Source organism: Temnothorax americanus, unplaced genomic scaffold (assembly GCF_048541705.1).
Source record: "Temnothorax americanus isolate GAGA-0224 unplaced genomic scaffold, ASM4854170v1 Scaffold108, whole genome shotgun sequence".
Classification (NCBI taxonomy): Eukaryota; Metazoa; Arthropoda; class Insecta; order Hymenoptera; family Formicidae; genus Temnothorax; species Temnothorax americanus.
This window is the reverse complement of record NW_027509240.1, coordinates 185001-204340: the sequence shown is the minus strand read 5'-3', so window position 1 is coordinate 204340 and position 19340 is coordinate 185001. Positions and strand designations below refer to the sequence as shown.

Sequence of the window (19340 nt, the reverse complement as noted above, 5' to 3'; positions counted from 1 at the left end):
GTCGTTGGAACGTGGCGGGGGCGGAGTGTAGGCCGAACGGCATTACTTTGAAATGAAAGAGCCCCTTCCCGGGTACCGTGAACGCGGTGATTGGTCGACTGGACGGTGTGAGCGGTATCTGCCAGTAACCGCTCTTCAGATCGAGCGTGGTAAGGTATTTCGCGCCGCGTAATTTATCGAGGGTGGCGGTAATCTGGGGCAGCGGGTAGGCGTCGGGCTCGGTTGCGTCGTTGACCCTCCGGAAATCTATACAAAATCGGTAGCTGCCGTCCTTCTTTCTAACCACGACCACGGGCGAGCTCCAGGCGCTGTGGGAGCGTTCTATTACTCCGTCTCGCTCCATTTTCTCGACTTCGCTGTCGATAACGGCCTGCATGGCCGGGTTACGGGGCCGGTATCTTTTTTTGATCGGAGTGGCGGTCGGTTTCAGGCGGATGTCGTGCGCCGTTCGGTCGGTGGGTCCGCGGAGGGTTTCGAACAGCAGCAATTCTTGCTAGAGGAATTCTCGTAACCGTTTTTCCTCAGTCGGTGTGCGTGGTGCAATTCCCTCGGTCGCGGCCGTCCCGGGAGTGGTTTGTGGCGTTATCGGTCTGGCTGGCGCGGGCACTGCGAGACCGATTTTTGCCCAAAAATCTACTCCGAGAAGTACTGCGTTCGCTAGGTTCGGCATGATTGAAAATTCATGCCAGATCGTGCGTCACGTGGTTTGGACGGGTAGCCGGACGCGGCCGGGGAGAATGATGCGGTGGCCGTTGGCCAGTTGCACCTCCTCTTCGTCGGGGACGATCGCGAAGCCGAGGTTTTGCACGAGTCGTGCGGTGTTCTCGTTTATGAAAGAGATCTCGGATCCCGTGTCGAGTAGTGCCATGAGTGGTTTCTCGTTTACCTGGATGTCGAGGTGCGGCCGCGGAAAAAATTTTACGTCGAGGACCGGGGGGCGGCCGGGGTTTCCGCGGTCCCGGCGGCGTTTCCCGGCGGGGGATGGCAGTCCTTTGTGAGAACTCCATCCTTGCCGCACTGAGAGCAGAATTTCCGCGCGGGTCGACGGCAATCGAATCGGGTGTGTCCCCGTTGTTTGCACCTCCAGCAGCATTCCTGTCGGTTGTACGCGGCGGCGGCGATTGGCGCTTCGGCGGTCTCGGCTTTCGCGGGGGCGCGTTTCTTTCGATTTTGCTGAAGCCTTTCGTATTCGCTGGCTCGCTGCTGGAGGTCGCGAGGGCTATTGACGTCGCCTCGCCAGATGCGGCTCTGGTAGTCGGGGTGCAAATTCTCGTATAATTGCTCGACCTGCTTCTCGATGGAGTATCCCCCCGCCCGTCGCATGAGCGTGAGTAAGTGTGTCGCGTATTTTACGTAGGCCTCCCCGTCCCTCTGCGTACGGTCGCGGATCTCGTTAACGAGCTGTAGTCGGTACCGGCGCGGTAGGAATGTTTCCTTAAAGTCTACGATAAAGTCGTGCCAATCGAACCATCCGTCGCGGTTGTTACGGTACCAGAGGAGCGCGTCTCCTCGCAGAAGTTCGGGTAATCCGCGGAGCCAGTGTTCGTCCGAGAATTCGTACGCGGCGCGAAGTTCGTCGATGCGCTCGAGAAACGCCCAGGGATCCTTTCCTTCAAAGTGTAGTCCCCATTTCCGCATTTGGTCCATGATCTGGGTGGTGGGGAGTGCGGGGGGCGCCGGGCGGTCGGCCGGAATTACGGTTACCGGTGATGTCGCGGTGGGCACGGTCAGTGTCAGACGTGGCGGGGGGTCGTTCTCTACCGTGGTTTTCTGGAACATCTCGGGATGGGTGTCGATAAATTGGCTTAATCGGTTGCGGAGCTCTTCGAGCGTGCCCTCGGTGTCGAGCCCGAGGGTCTGGAGTTCGCTTGCTAGCTCGGCTTTGGACAGCCGATAGTAATACGCCTTCATTTTACCCGTGTCTTGTGCTTGAGCCTTTCGGTCGGGTCCCTGTTCGGGCGCCATAAAACAACCTAGCTTCCGAAGCGCGGATTTAGCTCGCGGCTGGTCAGGGTTCGAAGTAGGCGCGGAGGAAGACACAAGACTCGGTTAAAATATAATACAACAAAATACGGTATTTATTCAGTTACGCGTGAGTACATAGAGATGCTCGCGGGAGCGGAGAATATGTACAAAAGATCGCGGAGTCGCTGGCTGCGTGCGGTAAGTCGCGGAGTCGCTGGCGGCGTGCGGTAAGTCGCGGACGCGGTTACAAGATGCGCGTAATCGGTCGCGGACGCGGTTACAATATCGATATCGCAGAGCGTGCGGACGCCTGGTAACGCGATGCTGCACGGAGATCGCTGGGTTTCGCGGACCGGCGGGCGTGCGGGCTCGCGGAGGTATTTCGGCGCGGGCGACGCGGTATCGCAGGTTTGGATATCGCGATGGAGCGTGATATCGAGCGGCTAAGACCCTTAGCGGAGATAGAGAAGTACTCTCTATCCTCTGGCACCTCGATTCGTGTAGGCGGGAGGCGGCACCGGGTGGCCAAGACCCTTGGCGGGTAAGAGAAGAACTCTCTTACCCTGGTTCACTCCGGTGTCACAGGTGTTCGTATGGGAAGTCGAGTCAACCGCCTAGATACTTCACTCGGCAGAGGCAGAGAGCTCTCTCTACCTCCGGATTGTTCGACTGGAGGATTGGGATCCGTGAGCAGCGGAATCGGTCGGATCGCTTTGCTGGCTCACGGTGGAATCTCCAACTTAGCGATATTGCTCGGTTTATATATTCGCGGTAGCGTGTCGGCGTGGCGGGGGTATACGCGACGGCAATCGCGCGCGCCGGGATGGAGCGGTGGAGCGTTCGGAAAGTACGGCGCCCCGATGCCGCGATTGCGTTCGGTGGCTCTCGGCCGTTTTCGGCACCGCTCGGCGCTCCGAGTCGGTTGCCGCGCTAAGTCCGTTTGCGGACTGATACGCGAGATGATTAATTTAAAAAAGGGCACATCGTGCCTTGTCTCGCCCGGCGGGTGTTCGGCCGGGCGGCATCCGGCTGATGCTCGCCGGGAATGATGCGTTTTTGGGGCGCATCGTTACATGTTATAACTTGACTCTTGAGATCTTTATAGCGGTCTTCGGTTCGGTATCACGTGTATTTACTGTTTCGACAAAAACAATTATGGCAGCGCGCGGCGTGATGACGCGTAACAGCACTCTGATTGGTTGGCTCTTACGTTCACATCTGGCGTAGTCGTGAAAGATGAAGTTCAACCATCTTCCACAACACGCTTTACAACCGCAGTACCGCTCTACAACCACGCCGTACAACACTCTTACAACCACTTACGACCACGCTTACGCAATTGTAAAATAGCCTTTAGCCTCATTAACACAATACGAAAGTTTCGTGTCTCAACATGCGAGCGAGAATTCAATCCCGCACAGATTAACCACACTCTCGCGTGTCTGCGTCGGACATTCTCAAAATCAGCGGTAAATATCTAAATAACAAAGAAGATAGTCCGCGAGACAATCCCTTCCCAATAGACAAGGACGAGAGTGAGGAATATATGGACACGATGCCGGCGAACGGCAAGGATATGTCCTTGACGCCTGCTGTAAACGATTCAAATAACACCACCCTCTCCCCCCCCCCCATAGTAGGCAACGATCGAAAGAGGACTTCGCCATCCTTGGACTCGGATGTGCCCAACGACTCAAGTAACACCCCCAAAATTAGCAAAAAAAGAGTCAAACAATCGCGCGCCGCAGGAAGGCGCACTCGTTCTATTGCCCGGTAAGTCGACATTTAAATATTCCCACACGGATAAATCGCCATTTTCGGTATTTGTCCAATCCACCAAGGAAGAAGGCGACCCCTCCCTACACTCCCTTAATGTCAGCAGGCTAATTGCACAATTTGCGTACAAAGATGTAATCAAAGTCCGTAAAACCGACCGAGGTAGAGTCACGGTAGACTTTCGTTGTCGCGTAGCTGCAAATAAGTTAGTTAATAATCTTATACTAAAGGCACATAATCTTAAAGCCTACATCCCGTCGTTTAAAGTACACAAAATAGGCATAATCAAAGACGTGCCCAAGGAATTTGCAACGGATTTGTTGGCAGAATACATTGAGTCACCCGTTAAGATACAAAGCATCGATCGGTTAAATCGTCGCGTCAAAGTAGGCGAAGAATTTCAGTTTCTTCCATCTCGCACGCTAAGAATCAAGTTAGCGGGTCAAGCTCTCCCGAACTCGGTTAGCTTATTTAAGGTTAAAATCCATTTATACCTAAAACACGTATATGTTACTCATGCTTTAGAGCTGGTCACATCGGTAGCCAATGCAAAGGAAGTCCCCGATGCTTATTCTGTGGCAAAGATAAGCATGACAAGGATGAAGAGTGCCTCCACAAGGACAACCCACCTAAATGTATAAACTATGGCGGCAATTACCGAACCACATCGGTGGACTGCCCAATAATTCTACAACATAAGCAAATCAACGCTTTGGCCGCTACGGAAAATGTATCATATATTGAGGCTAGAAGAAAGGTTAAAGGTAACAAACTGTCCGGTGATCCAAGGTTTGACTTTGTCAATTTTCCGAGTACAAGTACTTCAAACACAATGGCAAGTTCCTCTATTGGTAGTAATAATATGCCGCCGCTTCAGAACAGGTTTGGTCTTTTATCTAAAGATGTAGTCACATATTCAGATCATGATTACACAGAAAACCCTACTTACGCTAATATAGCGGCTAGACCCTCTCATCCGCGCACACCTCCTCCGAGAGGTGCCGTCACTAAATCGACTAGCGCACGTAACGACTTTAATCGTATCTTATCTACAATTCTCAACTCAACATTACGAAGCGCTGTTTTATCCCAACGGCAGAATGTCGAACGGCGTCACTGGCTCAACTCCTTCTCCCATTCTGGCTTCCACTCCGAAATCATCAAACACGGATACTGATGACAGAGCTCCTTTTACATCTACGACCAATAGAGATTATGCACCCAATTTTTCATTTATAATACACCCTTTCCTACAAGAAGTCGAAGCATTTCTTAAGAACCAATTAGCTAACCTTTTCCACTCTTTCAGCCTTCAAGAACCTGTCAATCAACAATCGACTCAGCATACTACTCCTAATCTTAGCGGTGACATCTGTCACGTTCCCGTCGCAAGGGCATAACTCCTCACTGGCGGAAATCAAAATCCTGCAATAGAATTCTAGAGGTGGAATACAAAGTAAACTGCCAGACCTGCAACTATTGGCAGAAAAATATGATATCTTCTGTATGCAAGAGACTCTCCTTTCGGAGGTGAGTAGAATAAGCGTTAGAGGCTTCTACGCTCTAAGGTATGATATTGTGAACCCGGGACTATGCGGCATTTGCTTCCTTCTAAGATCAAATCTCGAAGCATCCTCTGTACAGCTACCCTTTGTACTACATCATTCTATTAAGGCGGCTGCCATCACTCTACCGTTCCAAGACAGTGAGTTACTCGTGCTCAATGTTTACAGACACCCCAGCACACGCACTTAATGATATATTTAACACAAATATGCATTCATAGTGGGAGATCTAAACGCGCATCATCGCCTTTGTGGCTGTGCACGCAATACAACATTGGTAACCGACTGGTATTTCGCATCGAGTCGCACAACTATCTCATACTCAACGATTCTACAAGTACGCGCTTTAATCCAAATACCAACAGCGGCTCCATCATCGACCTCGACCTCGCGTCTTCGGACCTTGCTGGCGTCTGCTGTTCGCGCACTCTGGACGATCCCATGGCCAGCGATCATTATCCAATCGAAACTATTATCAACGGAGCAGCGGCCAAAGTCAAGTGTTTCGCATATAAACTAAAACTAAGCGACATTCAACTCTGCGAACTCAGCATCAGATTGAAGAAAAGTCAGGAATCTTTCATCATAACTTCCGATAACGAACTGGAGGACTATGAGAACGTGGTAGACTACAAAAAAAAACGGCAACAGAAATACTTCGTGAGGAGGATATAGACGGCAAAGTTGGTCCCAGAAACGTTGCTTATAAGGGTACTCCTGCCCCATGGAACACGAAGTGCACTGAGGCAGGTAAAGAACGCAAAACGGCTTTGGAGGTTTTTAAGCGGGATCCTTCCAGAGATACCTATCTAGCGCTTAAACGTCAAAATAGATAATGCAGACGTATCCTTTCCAAGCAAAAAAGGAATGGATGGCGCTTCTTCTGCACAAACTTCAGCTTTAAAACTCCTACCTCATATATGGCGACTGGTTAGAGCCTTCAAAAACAAAGACAAATGCGCTTTTACGGACCACAAAATCCTCGAGTCCTCGCAACAGGCAGCGATCAACAAATTATGCCCACTTTCCTGCTCTCCACCACCAGCTCCATCACTGCGTGACATGCAAAGGGAAGATGAAGCTTCGCCAAACATACAGTTATGGATGGATCAAACTTTCTCCATGAACGAGCTCAAATCGGCTCTGGCATCTATTAAGGCGTCTTCATCCCCGGGTTTGGATCAAGTGAACTACGCAATTATAAAAGCTCTTTCTGAAAGCTTCAAAACTCACTTATTGAACATCTTCAACAAAATTATTGCAAAGGGCACTTTCCCGGACAGTTGGAGGGAATCACTAGTTGTATTAATTCCCAAACCGAACTTGAATGGCGTTCGCCCAATCTCATTGTTGTCCTGTTTACTTAAAACACTGGAAAAATGCGTTTATAATAGACTACGTTGGCATCTCGAAGCCAATGATATATCTTCAGAATCTCAATTTGGCTTCCGCAGCTTTAGATCATGTAGCGACAACCTGGAAATACTTTCAAATGTCATCCATCTTGGACTCATTAATGGCAAGTTCACCGTTTGCGTGTTCCTGGACATCGCGGGAGCATTCGACAACGTTAGGCCGGAAATACTGGAAGAGGACCTCAAGGAAGCTGGCGTTTCGGCGGGCATATGCTGCTTTATAAGTAACTGCTGAGGTTGTCAAATAACGAGTTGCACAGTGCTTTTGTGAATAAAAGAGTTTAATGTAAGAGAAGATTATACACGCGCTAAAGAACCGACAAGTGCTTCGGTATGCGGTGAACGACGAAGTGAGCGACGCTACGCGTAAAGAAAAAAAGGGAGGGCGCTCGCGAGAGAATAGGTGGCGCACAAGTATACAATACAGTGCTTGCAATCGTTAAAACAGAAATTCTCATCGCGGCAACGAATTCTTTGGCGGGAATATAAAATAAGAGATGAGAAACATCCTCAACAGTAACTTGCTGTAACAGTAACAGGAAAATCTTCTTCTCTCGTGAAGGCAATATACAGGGCTCGTATAACACCCACCAGGGTGCCCCGCAGGGATCCGTATTTAGTCCTCCGCTCTTTGGCCTCTATGTCAAGGACTCTAAACGGCAGCTAAGTCCAGGAGTGTACTCCCTGTAATATGCAGATGACATAGTTGTCTATACCACCCACAAGTCTATTAAACAAGCGTACTGGTTAGATTTATACCAGTTATTAATTCGGATAGCGACGAAGACTAAAAAATCAATTGTTAGAGGCGAGGGGACTCATATCAAAAAGCACTCCGATGAAGAGTTTAAAATCATACTGCAACCTCCACGTGGTAAACTCTGGAAACTATTATTGTTATAGGCTAAATGCAGATGACTTGTTTTTAAATAAATATATTGTTCATAATTAACATTGCAGTCGCGGAATTGTTTATATATATCCGACGCGCCGCTACGTTGGTTGATTATGCGCACGCACAAACTTCACACACGTACGCCTCTGACTACATCACAGATCGAAGTTACCTACATTATAAATAACTTCAAGCAAAGCAGTAAAAAACTAAATCGTATACTTTATTTATGGAAAAGTAATATATATAGATATATGCGGCAGCTTCCTTGACCGGCGCTACAAGGCGTTACTTTGAGCATCAGGTGACACGACCAAAATTTTCATTTTTTTACTCCATAACTATATTTTTTAAAAAAATTGATTGAAAAATTCAACAATTTTTTTCAGCTCTATTATTTGTTCAAACATTACAAAATATTTTCTTTTAAACACCATTATTGATACCTACAACATATATGTTTTTCATAAAAATTAGCGTCAAGCCGTTTTCGAGAAAAAAATTTTTTGTTTTTTCTCTTTTTTCCTCCATAACTCCTTCAAAAATATAATTTCAAGGTCAATATTTGCAAGAGTTCAAGGTCACATGGGTACTAACTTACGACGCCAATATCAACTTCTCACTTGCAAGGGCAATTTTTACATGCTTACCCCCTATGCCCTTTATGGATATATATTTTGCTTTTTACTTTAATTAGATCATATTATGCTATCATAGATTGTATATTGGAGATAGCTGACTTAGTGCGATCTCGAAGAAATTGCAATCGAATAACTCAATTATGTTCCGCATTTATATTGCTGTTATGTGGACGATGTAGTAATGGATGCTCCGCGTGATGAAATTAAATAATACTCTGGAGATTTTCAACTCTTTGCACGAACGGTTGCAATTTACGTGTGAGATCGGACATGGTGAAAGGCTTAATTTTTTAGATGTTACAATTATTGTAGAGGATAACAGAATCATTTTCGGATCACTTCTGTTGTGTAGGGTTAAGTTGCCGCGCTGGTATGTTGCGATATGCGATACTATCGATATGGTCGTTGAGCGTGAGAGTCGATTCGAGGCGATATATGTAAGTGGCGCAGAGACGTTAACGGACACGAGAACAGATTTGATTGCAAACTGGCGAACGCATTACACCGTCCTATCATTCTCGCTCTGAATAAAGAAGTCTTGTGATTACTACAGTGTCAATCCTTCCGAACCTATTCACATACACAACAAATTGGCGACGAGGATTCAGGATTGACGCATTACGGATAACCAAGTAACCGTAATTACCAAGACCGGTACATTTTCACAAACTCGTGTCTCTCACGAATTGCATCATGGCGACGGCCGATCCTTCACCGGGCTGTGTGCCGAGTACGTTTAACATCAAGCAGTTCGACCCGTCCACGTCACAATGGAATCGTTGGCTGCAGCGTTTTGAAGGTGCCTTGAGCGTTTTCAAGGTTACCGAAGGAAGTAAAGTCGCCTACCTTTTGCACTATATCGGGGCATTATCGTTTGACATGCTGAGCGATCGGTTGGATCCACAAAACCCTTATAAGCAATCGTACGAACAGATAACTACATTATTGCAAGAATTTTACGAGCCGACACTATTGGAAATCGTAGAAAACTTTCGGTTTCATCAAAGGAAACAGGAGGATGGCGAAACAATACAGCAATTCATCGCTGCATTACACAAGTTAAGCGTTAATTGCAAAATGGGCAGTTACCTAAAAACAGCATTAAGAAACCAACTGGTGTTCGGGGTCTCCAACAAGCAAATTCAATCCCGACTTTTGGAGGTTAAAAACTTAACCTTCGATAAGGCGTGCCAGATCGCCACCACTATGGAATTATCCGAGAAAGGAGGGGTACAATTACAAGCGAAGAAATCCACGGGGGAGTGCCTGCAAGTGGAAAAGAAGAAGATGCTCAAACCGAAGGGGCGTCCAGAGAAGAAGCAGCAGAATGTGAAACCTGAGAGGAAGGGGCCAGCAAATGCAACCGCGAAAACCTCGAATCCTTTGTACAAAGCTAACGTTTCAAATATTATATGTTACAGATGCGGCGATAATCATTTTGCGTCAAAATGTACCCTAAGTAAAGAGATAGTTTATCACTCTTGCGGCAAAAAGGGTCATCTCAATAAGGTGTGCTTCTCCAGGAAGGAAAATGTGCGTGCCATCGAGGACGTGTGTACTGTCGAGCATATTAAAAAACGGGGCAAATTCGAAATTACATTGCAAGCAAATCGGAAGCCGGTAACGTTTGAGGTGGACAGTGGGGCCGCCGTAACGCTCGTAAGTCAAAAATTGGCTTGTGCCTTGTTTCCAAACTTGATCATCCATCCTTCTAATTTGCGTTTAATGACATATTGTAAAACAGAAATGCGTACATGCGGGTTTATGACTGTTACAGTTGTACATTGCGAAAGGAAATTTCAATTAAATATGTATCTTACAGATATTGATAGACCTCCAATTTTAGGTCGCAAATGGATTCATAAATTTTTACAGGACGGTATTCATCTATTGAAACCTACAAGTTCCTTACATTACATTTCTACAAAGATTATATCGGAAGTTGATTTACTAAAGAATACTTATGATCGTTATATACAACGTGATAAAGGTATTACTGGATTAGAAGCGAAATTTACATTAAAAGATAATGCGAAACCGGTATTCGTAAAGGCAAGGTCGGTGCCATTTAAATTGCGTCCATTAGTTGAAAAAGAAATAAATCCATTAGTCGAAGCAAAAATTTTAGTAAAAGTTACAATGTCTAAATGGGCTACACCTGTGGTTCCTGTTTTAAAGAAAAATAATGCGGTGCGATTATGTGGTGACTTCAGCGTCACATTAAATCCCAATTTGGTCATTGATAAACATCCTGTTCCAACCATAGAGGAACTTTTCTCTTCTCTAGCTGGAGGCGTTAAATTTTCAAAAATTGATTTGAAAGATGCATATTTGCAATTGAAAGTACATCCGAATTTTCAACACTTGCTTACGTTGAGTACACATATTGGTCTTTTCAAAAGTACACGTTTATTATACGGAAATGCATCTGCACCAGGCATTTGGCAAAGAGAGATGGAAAAAATTTTGATTGATTTAGAAGGAGTTGTAATGTTTTTCGATGATATTCGAGTTACAGGTTCTAGTGATAAAGAACATCTTAAAAGATTACAGAAAATTATCCATCGTTTGTTACAATACAATATACACATTAATTGGGATAAAGGCGAATTTTTTAAGGATAGCATACACTATTGCGAATATATTATCGATAAAAATGGAATTCACAAAGAGCCTAAGAAATTAGAAGCTATTGACAAAATGCCTCGTCCTAGCGAAGTTTCTGAATTACGTGCATTTCTAGGCATGATTAACTATTATGGTCGTTTCATACGTAACTTAAGTTCAATATTGCATCCTTTAAATACGCTTTTACGAAAGAATACTAAATTCATATGGGGGCAAGCTCAAGAAGAAGCCTTTATTACGGCAAAGAAAGAGTTCAAAAACGAGAATTACTTAGTACATTTCAACCCAAAGCTGCCATTAATCTTGGCTACTGATGCAAGCTCCTATGGTGTAGGTGCAGTTCTGTCGCATCGCTTTCCAGATGGTACGGAAAGAGTGATTTTTTATGCTTCTCAAATACTTTCTGATACGCAAAAGAAGTATTCTTAGATTGACAAAGAAGCGTATGCCATAATTTTTGGCGTTAAAAAGTTTTACCAATATTTGTACGCTAACGAATTTACATTAATAACGGATCATAGGCCACTAGTTCAAATCTTCAATCCAACAAGAAGTTTACCGATTTGCAGTGCTTTACGAATGCAGCACTATGCGTTATTTCTAAGAGCGTTCAATTATAAAATTGTGTACAGACAATCTAAAGAGCATGGGAATGCCGACTGCTTATCCAGATTACCTATACCAGAGACATCAAATCACGGATTTGATGTGGCCGACGCGTTTGAAATTGAGGTTATAGAGAATTTACCTATTACAATGCATGAGTTAGTTAAAGAAACTGAGTGTGATTCAGATTTGCAAAAGATTAAAAATGCAATCTTATCTGGTAAAACTTTATCTAAAGAAAGTAGGTTTAATATTGAACAGCATGAGTTCAATGTTCAAGCAGGCATTCTTATGCGTGGCCATAGAGTAGTAATTCCGAAGAAACTTTAATCACAAATTCTTAAGGAATTACATGAAGGTCACTTTGGAATAGTTAAAATGAAAAACCTGGCTAGAAGTTGTGTTTGGTGGCCGGGATTAGATAAAGATTTAGAATTATTGACTTACAATTGCCGAAATTGTAATTCATTACGTAATAATCCCAAGGAAGTCGAAAAACATTTATGGGAACCAGCAAGTTTTCCTTTTCAACGTATTCATTTAGATTTCGCAGGTCCATTTTTAGATCATTATTTTTTGATTTTAGTGGACGCGTATTCGAAATGGCCGGAGGTGCATTTAATGCAAGATATCACGGCTAAATCTACGATTCAAGTATGTAGGAAAATTTTTGCAACATTTGGTATTCCTCAAGTTCTAGTGACAGATAACGGTCGCACATTCACCTCTACAGAATTTCAAAATTTCTTAAAGTTAAACAATATCAAATCAAAACTAACAGCACCATACAATCCTGCAACTAACGGGCAGGCAGAAAGATTTGTGCAGACAATGAAGAATGCCTTACGACGCATGAATACAAGTAAGGAATTAGTACAACTAAACTTGCAAAAGTTTTTACTACAGTACAGGCGATCTCCTCATACAGCTACAAATAAGTCGCCATCTGAATTAATGTTTGGACGACAAATTCGTTCGCGATTGGACTTCCTAAAACCGTTTAAATTAGAAAAATCCGATGTTAATAGTGATAAGTTAGTTGTAAGTTTTTTAGTTGGACAAAGAATTGCGTGCAGGGATTACTTAAGTAAGCTAAAATGGCGTTTTGGTACAGTAAAAAAAAATTTAGGGAAACTACATTATTTAATTCATTTGGATGATGGACGAGATTGGAGACGGCATACTAATCAAATTCGTAAAATTGGGGAAGCTACACCGAATAATGAGCTAGAACTAACTGATACAGATTGTGGTCCACCACCTCATGTTGAGGAGGGGGAAGTCGAGGAAAATAGGAAGGCTCCTGTTCAGGAGCAAGAAGTCGAAGATGTTTCTCGGGAACAGTCTTTTTACGAAGATGCCTGTGAACAGCCGCAAGAGCGGCAAGAACAAGAGTGGCAAGAGCAAGAGCAGGAGCAGGTTGTGCGTAGATCGGAACGTGTGCCTAAGAGGCCAAATTACTTAAAAAATTATTATTTTCCTTAAAGCGTTGTTTAATTATCGAAATTGTATTACATGACTTAACCTACAACTATTCAATGTTATTTACTTTTATTGCGTAGCGTACGTGTAATTTATTTTTCATAAGGAGAGGAAGTGTTGTGTAGGGTTAAGTATGTTAAGTATGCCGCGCTGGTATGTTGCGATATGCGATACTATCGATATGGTCGTTGAGCGTGAGAGTCGATTCGAGGCGATATATGTAAGTGGCGCAGAGACGTTAACGGACACGAGAACAGATTTGATTGCAAACTGGCGAACGCATTACACCGTCCTATCATTCTCGCTCTGAATAAAGAAATCTTGTGATTACTACAGTGTCAATCCTTCCGAACCTATTCACATACACAACAACTTCCATAAACCTACTTTTTCTGGAAGATACCTAAATTTTAGTTCTAACCAACCACTATGCTATAAAAGAAGCGTAGTATACGGTCTGACAGATAAAATTATTTTGTTGTCCCTCCCACAGTTCCATAAAAAGAATTTATATCACACGTGCGTGGAAAGTGGCCCATTCCGCGCGCGCCATCTGTGCGACAAAGATTCCGGCAAAACCCTCGTGTCCCGAGGATTCCTTGGCCGAGCACGAAACACTATTAATTGTTTTAATAATAAAGAATTTATTTCTATTAATTACCAATTTGCAAAAAAAATTATTCATTTTCAGAATAATAAATTTCTTTCGCCAGTATATAGAATAACAATTAAAGTAATTTAAATCGACCTGACTGGCAATATATATTAATTCATTTTCACCTAAATACTAACTTTCACGAACTAGAAACTTTTCTCTGACAAATTACGAATTCTTTAAGTAATCTGTAATTCACTTTTACCTAAATATTATTAATTTTTATGTAATTAGTAATTTTTTGTAATTTGCTAATTCAACAAAAATTTAATTTATTGTTATTGCTAATTTTGTGAATAATAAAATAATAATAAATAAAAATTCTTTTGCTGATCCCTGCTTAACACTATAAAATGCGTGAAACTACAAAATTACCTTTTTCAAAAAGCTAAAAAAAGGCGCCAATTACACGCAATTTATTTTGTAAATTCAAAGGTCTAACCCAAGTGGTAGTTTAATTTCTCCTTAACAAAATTATTATATCACAAAATTATGTTACCTAACTCAACCTAAGTGACATGTATTTCAAAAAAAAAGTGAAATTTTTAAATTGCGGCAATTATAAAAAATATATATACATTACTTTGAAAAATAATTGTTGTGCAATTACTTTTGAAAAATAAAATCCAACTGGTACATATCTTTGTGTTCTCATTAAAGGATCTTCCTATTCCAAATCAAGTGGTAATAGCTTCTTTCTTAATTCTCCTTAACAAAATTATAATATTACAAAGAATCATTTTAATCACAAAGAATTTAAAAGGTAACAGTACAAAATAAAAATATTTAATTAAAATAAAATAAATAAATATTTCTTATAAAAAAACTTGGCGCTGCTAAACTTCGAAAATTATTAACGTAATAAAATTTCTGATTGAATAAAGAAACAATAAACATAATTTAGGGAAAAATGTGACGGGAGCAAAAAAGCAGCGCCAAGTTTTTTTTACAAGAATATTTATTTATTTTATTTTAATTAAAAATTTTTATTTTACTGTGTGTTACCTCTTAAATTTTTTGTGATGTGACAGGGGATTCTGAGCTCAACGTCTCGCAGTTTAAACTCTCGGGATCCGCGGTAGAATAAGGCAATATCAAGAGACACGGTAGTGTCTCGCGCCAAGTACACGCGGAGCGAGACCGAACGTGACTCTTTTAGGCGACGCGACGGGTTGCGAGTACCCGAGATGTTGAGATCTCGATAACGAGTGAACGGATCAAGTTCTAAGTAGGCTTGATCGATAGCTTGGGATCCAATTAGGGGGGGGGGGGGTTTCTCTCATAATATTCCGCTACGTGCCCTAAGAGCGGAGATATTGCGACGCAAAGTCCAAAAAAAATTTTTTTATTAAGATACTTCCTCCTTCTAACGCCGATGTTATGATGACGTCATAATCAGAAACGTCACTTTCACTTTTTCGACACTGGCGGCGCAGGTATCGCCAGTTTCGATATCGCGCGCGTATTTCGAAATTAGGTCGATAGACTTATCGGTCAGAAAGAATAAGATTTCTATTTAGGTAAATTAAGTAATAATATATATTTTGAGTCAACGGAAAAGAAGGTTCTCTACGCTTGGCAGAAAGTGCCGCTAGGGAATTTTTAAGTCGATTCTTATGAATCAAGCTTGATATAATATATACTGAGTCAACGGAAAAGAAGATTCTCTACGCTTGGCAGAAAATGCCGCTAGGGAATTTTTAAGTCGATTCTTATGAATCAAGCGTGAATTCGATGTCTAGGTATCCCAGGTTGCCGATGACGAGGTCCAGATAGTGCGCTTCATAGTTTTCGGTGTCCAGGTGTAATAACACGTTGAATTCGATGTCTACGTGTCCCAGGTTGCCGATGACAAGGTCCTCATAGTGCGCTCCGTAGTTTTCGGTGTCTACGTGTATTAATACCTTGAATTCGATGTCCACGTGTTCCAGGTTGCCGATGACGGGATCCAGATAGTGCGCTTCATAGTTTTCGGTGTCCAGGTGTAATCGTACGTTGAATTCGATGTCTAGGTGTCCCAGGTTGCCGATGACGAGGTCCACATAGTGCGCTTCGTAGTTTTTGGTGTCCAGGTGTAATAATACGTTGAATGCGATGTCTAGGTGTCTCAGGTTGCCGATGATGATGTCTAGATAGTGAGTTCCGTAGTTTTCGGTGTCTACGTGTATTAATACCTTGAATTCGATGTTTAGGTATCCCAGGTGTCCGATGACGAGGTCCACATAGTGCGCTCCGTAGTTTTCGGTGTCTACGTGTATTAATACCTTGAATTCGATGTCCACGTGTTCCAGGTTGCTGATGACGAGGTCCAGATATCGCGCTCCGTAGTTTTCGGTGTCTACGTGTATTAATACCTTGAATTCGATGTCCACGTATCCCAGGTTGCCGATGACGGGATCCAGATAGTGCGTTTCATAATTTTCGGTGTCCAGGTGTAATCGTACGTTGAATTCGATGTCTAGGTGTCCCAGGTTGCCGATGACGAAGTCCAGATAGTGCGCTTCATAGTTTTCGGTGTCCAGGTGTAATAACACGTTGAATTCGATGTCTACGTGTTCCAGGTTGTCGATGACGATGTCTAGATAGTGAGCCCCGTAGTTTTTGGTGTCTACGTGTATTAATACCTTGAATTCGATGTTTAGGTGTCCCAGGTTGCCGATGACGAGGTCCACATAGTGCGCTCCATAGTTTTCGGTGTCTACGTGTATTAATACTTTGAAATTTATGTCTAGGAGTCTCAGGTTGCTGATGACGAGGTCCAAATAGCGCGCTCCGTAGTTTTCGGTGTCTAGGTGTAATAATACCTCGAATTCAATGTCTACGTGTTCCAGGTTGCCGATGACGAGGTCTACATAGTGCGCTACATAGTTTTTGGTGTCTAGGTGTATTAATAACTTTAAATCTGAATGGGTGCGTTCAGCCGATACTCCGCTAGCCAAGCAATCGTGAGCAGTCGCTCGTTTTCGCTCGTTTCCTCTTTTTCTAATTCATTAGGTCAAAAGAGAGAAATCGAGCGAAAACGAGCGACTGCTCACGATTGCTAGGCTAGCGGAGTATCGGCTGAACGCACCCAATGTAGAACACGTAGATATCGAATTCAAGGTATTAATACATGTAGACACCGAAAACTACGAAGCGCACTATGTGGACCTCGTCATCGGCAACTTGGAACACGTGGCCATCGAATGCAAGGTATTAATACACTTGGACACCAAAAACTATAGAGCGCACTATGTGGACCTCGTCATCGGCAACCTGGGACACCTAGACATTGAATTCAAGCTTGATTCATAAGAATCGACTTAAAATTTCCCTAGCGGCAGAATTAGAATTATATCATGACATAATAATAATCGCTAAATTAAAATTATGTCTAGACATAATAAAAATTGGATGAATTAAAATTATGTCTGACGTAAAAATAATTATCAAAAATATCGATACCTGAAGATATCGGTACATATACAGTTGCGAACAACATTCAGTAAGACACGCAAATAAAAATAAATAAAGAATTTTACAGTTAACGACTTATTAACATTAATCATGCTTTATTGCGATTATGTTTTATGTTGAAATTGAAAAATATATACAAGGTGTACAACTAAAAGGGTTACAGTTTATTATTTAAAAAAAACTAAGCAAAATATTAAATTGTTGTTTTCTTTAGAAATAATAGTCCGTAACACTTTTAGCTTCATATCTTGTATTATATACTGTTTATAAGATTATAAGATATATTGTTTATAAGATTAAGATGCGTAACACTACAAAAAGGCATGATGTCCGTACAAAATTACCTTTTAAAAAAAAAGATAAAAAAGAGCGCCAAGTACACGCATAGTAGTGTATATGTATTATGTTGTTACCCTGTTATGTTGTTACCTCGAAAAAAACAAAGTGGTAGTATTATACCTCCAAATAGCTTTATCCTGTACTGTGACGTTGCGGCCCGCCGCTTCGTGGCAGCGCCCCGCCGCCGTCACAAGGCGCGGAAATTTGCGCCCAGGGACGAGCCAGAGAGGCAACGACGAGATCTCCAGAGGCCAGAAATCGATATCGTTTCCGCGTTTTGACTATTCTTTTATTTTCATGTATAAATTGTAATGCGTACGGCGCCTCACCCGCACCACGGCGAATCTTCGAGGGAGTACCGATAACGAGAGGGGTCCGGGAGGACCAAGGACCGAGGAGGGGTGGCGAGAGCGGAAGCTACATGGATCACGGGCGGCGAGAGCAACGCGGCAGGCGTGCGGCGAATGAGGCGGCGATGGACAAGGCCGCCGGTAACGGGGCCCCAGGTACCGGGGCAAACCCGGCCTCCGCAATCTGCCTCCACGAAATATCGGCCCGCGGGGTGACTGATTACCGCCCCGAAGGCAACCGGAGGCACACCTGCCAGAACAAAGTCCAGTCCGCTGCCCCGGGGACAAATTGAAGAAGTCGCTACGCCGCCGAGGGACCGTTGCGCGCCCCCGAAAGATCCACCTTACGACGATCCTGCGTGAGAATATCGCGCGAGCTTGCACGCTCGCTCTCGATTGGTTGGCACGCCCCTACGGAAGGGGGTGCCGCATCGATTCCGTTATCGAGCGAATCTAGCGAGACACTCTCTGGTCGTCCGTCGGCGAGTGCGAACGTTTTCTTTAAAAGCTACGCGATAGCCGCCCCGAGTCGGGAAAATCTGTTGCGCTGCGGCGATCCTCCATACGAGGTGACGGCAAGGAGCCCTACGAGGAGACATCACACCGGTGAGGTTGCCCGCAGTAATTAATCGCAAAAAGTAACGCCACGACGCCGCCCTCCGGTGCACGTTCTCGTCCGGGATAACGTTGTAATATCGCGACGCGTGCGGTCCCTTGAGACTGCGTATCGAATGGCGATCGACAGCGAGAGCGAAGGGCCTCGGGATGGTATCGTGGCCGCGGAATTGAAGTAAGGACGCGATTGCGAGCTTCTGGAGATCGCGATGGATTCGTGGCGAAATCTGTTACTGCGCGTCCGTTTCGCATAATGTCCGCGCTCGTGGTTGTGCCTCGCGCCTTCCGTATTCCCGGCGTATCAAATTACCAAACATTGCTCTTGTGGAAATTCGCATGCGTCGGCACATCATTCGCGTTAATCGGCCGTCTGTGAGTGGCTAATTGCCTCAGAGAATCGTGCGTGTTAGGGTAATTATGTTCGGATGCGTTGTTCGGTGATTGCGTGTTATTATTGCTCGCGGTAATCCCACACATTATCCTCGCGTTTCTTCCGGTATTTCGCGCTCCGCCGATTGCCTCGGCGTCCCGTTTTCGCGTTCGGAAATCACTGAGGGCAGTATTGTCTTTGCCCGAATGACTGGCGCTACCTTTGGTCATTTCTCGCGTTAGATTAAGTCCGTATTTTCGCGTTTGTTATAGTATTTCGCGTCTCCTTGCGATCGCGCCGAAATTGATCTCGCGTTATTGTGTTGCGTTCGATCCTCATTACGTTGGGACGTGGCTTACGCCACGATTCATACTTGCGTTAGGCTTAAGATAATTGGCGACAGAATTCTCGCGCGACTCCCGGCGTTGCGTTCACGCACTCCGAGCGTGAGGTATCGTTCGTGCGAGAAATTCAACCGATTCGACGCCAGTTGGCCGAAAATGCAGTCGCACGATTAGACGAGATTTCGCGAGTGCTGACGCACAGTCGAGTCTCTTTCTCTTTCTTTCTCGCTTGTCTGCA

The 19340-nt window shown here is 44.0% G+C and overlaps 2 protein-coding genes across 3 annotated transcripts in view; one reads left to right on the top strand and one right to left on the bottom strand.

Moving 5' to 3' along the window:
• LOC143904653 (opsin, ultraviolet-sensitive) overlaps positions 1-19340 on the bottom strand; it is a 236224-nt gene that overhangs the window by 174348 nt on the left and 42536 nt on the right. The gene's annotated exons all lie outside the window — the stretch shown is intronic.
• Positions 12849-19340, top strand: part of LOC143904609 (uncharacterized) — a 9276-nt gene continuing 2784 nt past the window's right edge. The window contains exon 1 of the mRNA XM_077419427.1: positions 12849-12910. Within this exon, the coding sequence (XP_077275553.1) occupies positions 12849-12910 (62 nt within the window). The remainder of the gene's footprint in view (positions 12911-19340) is intronic.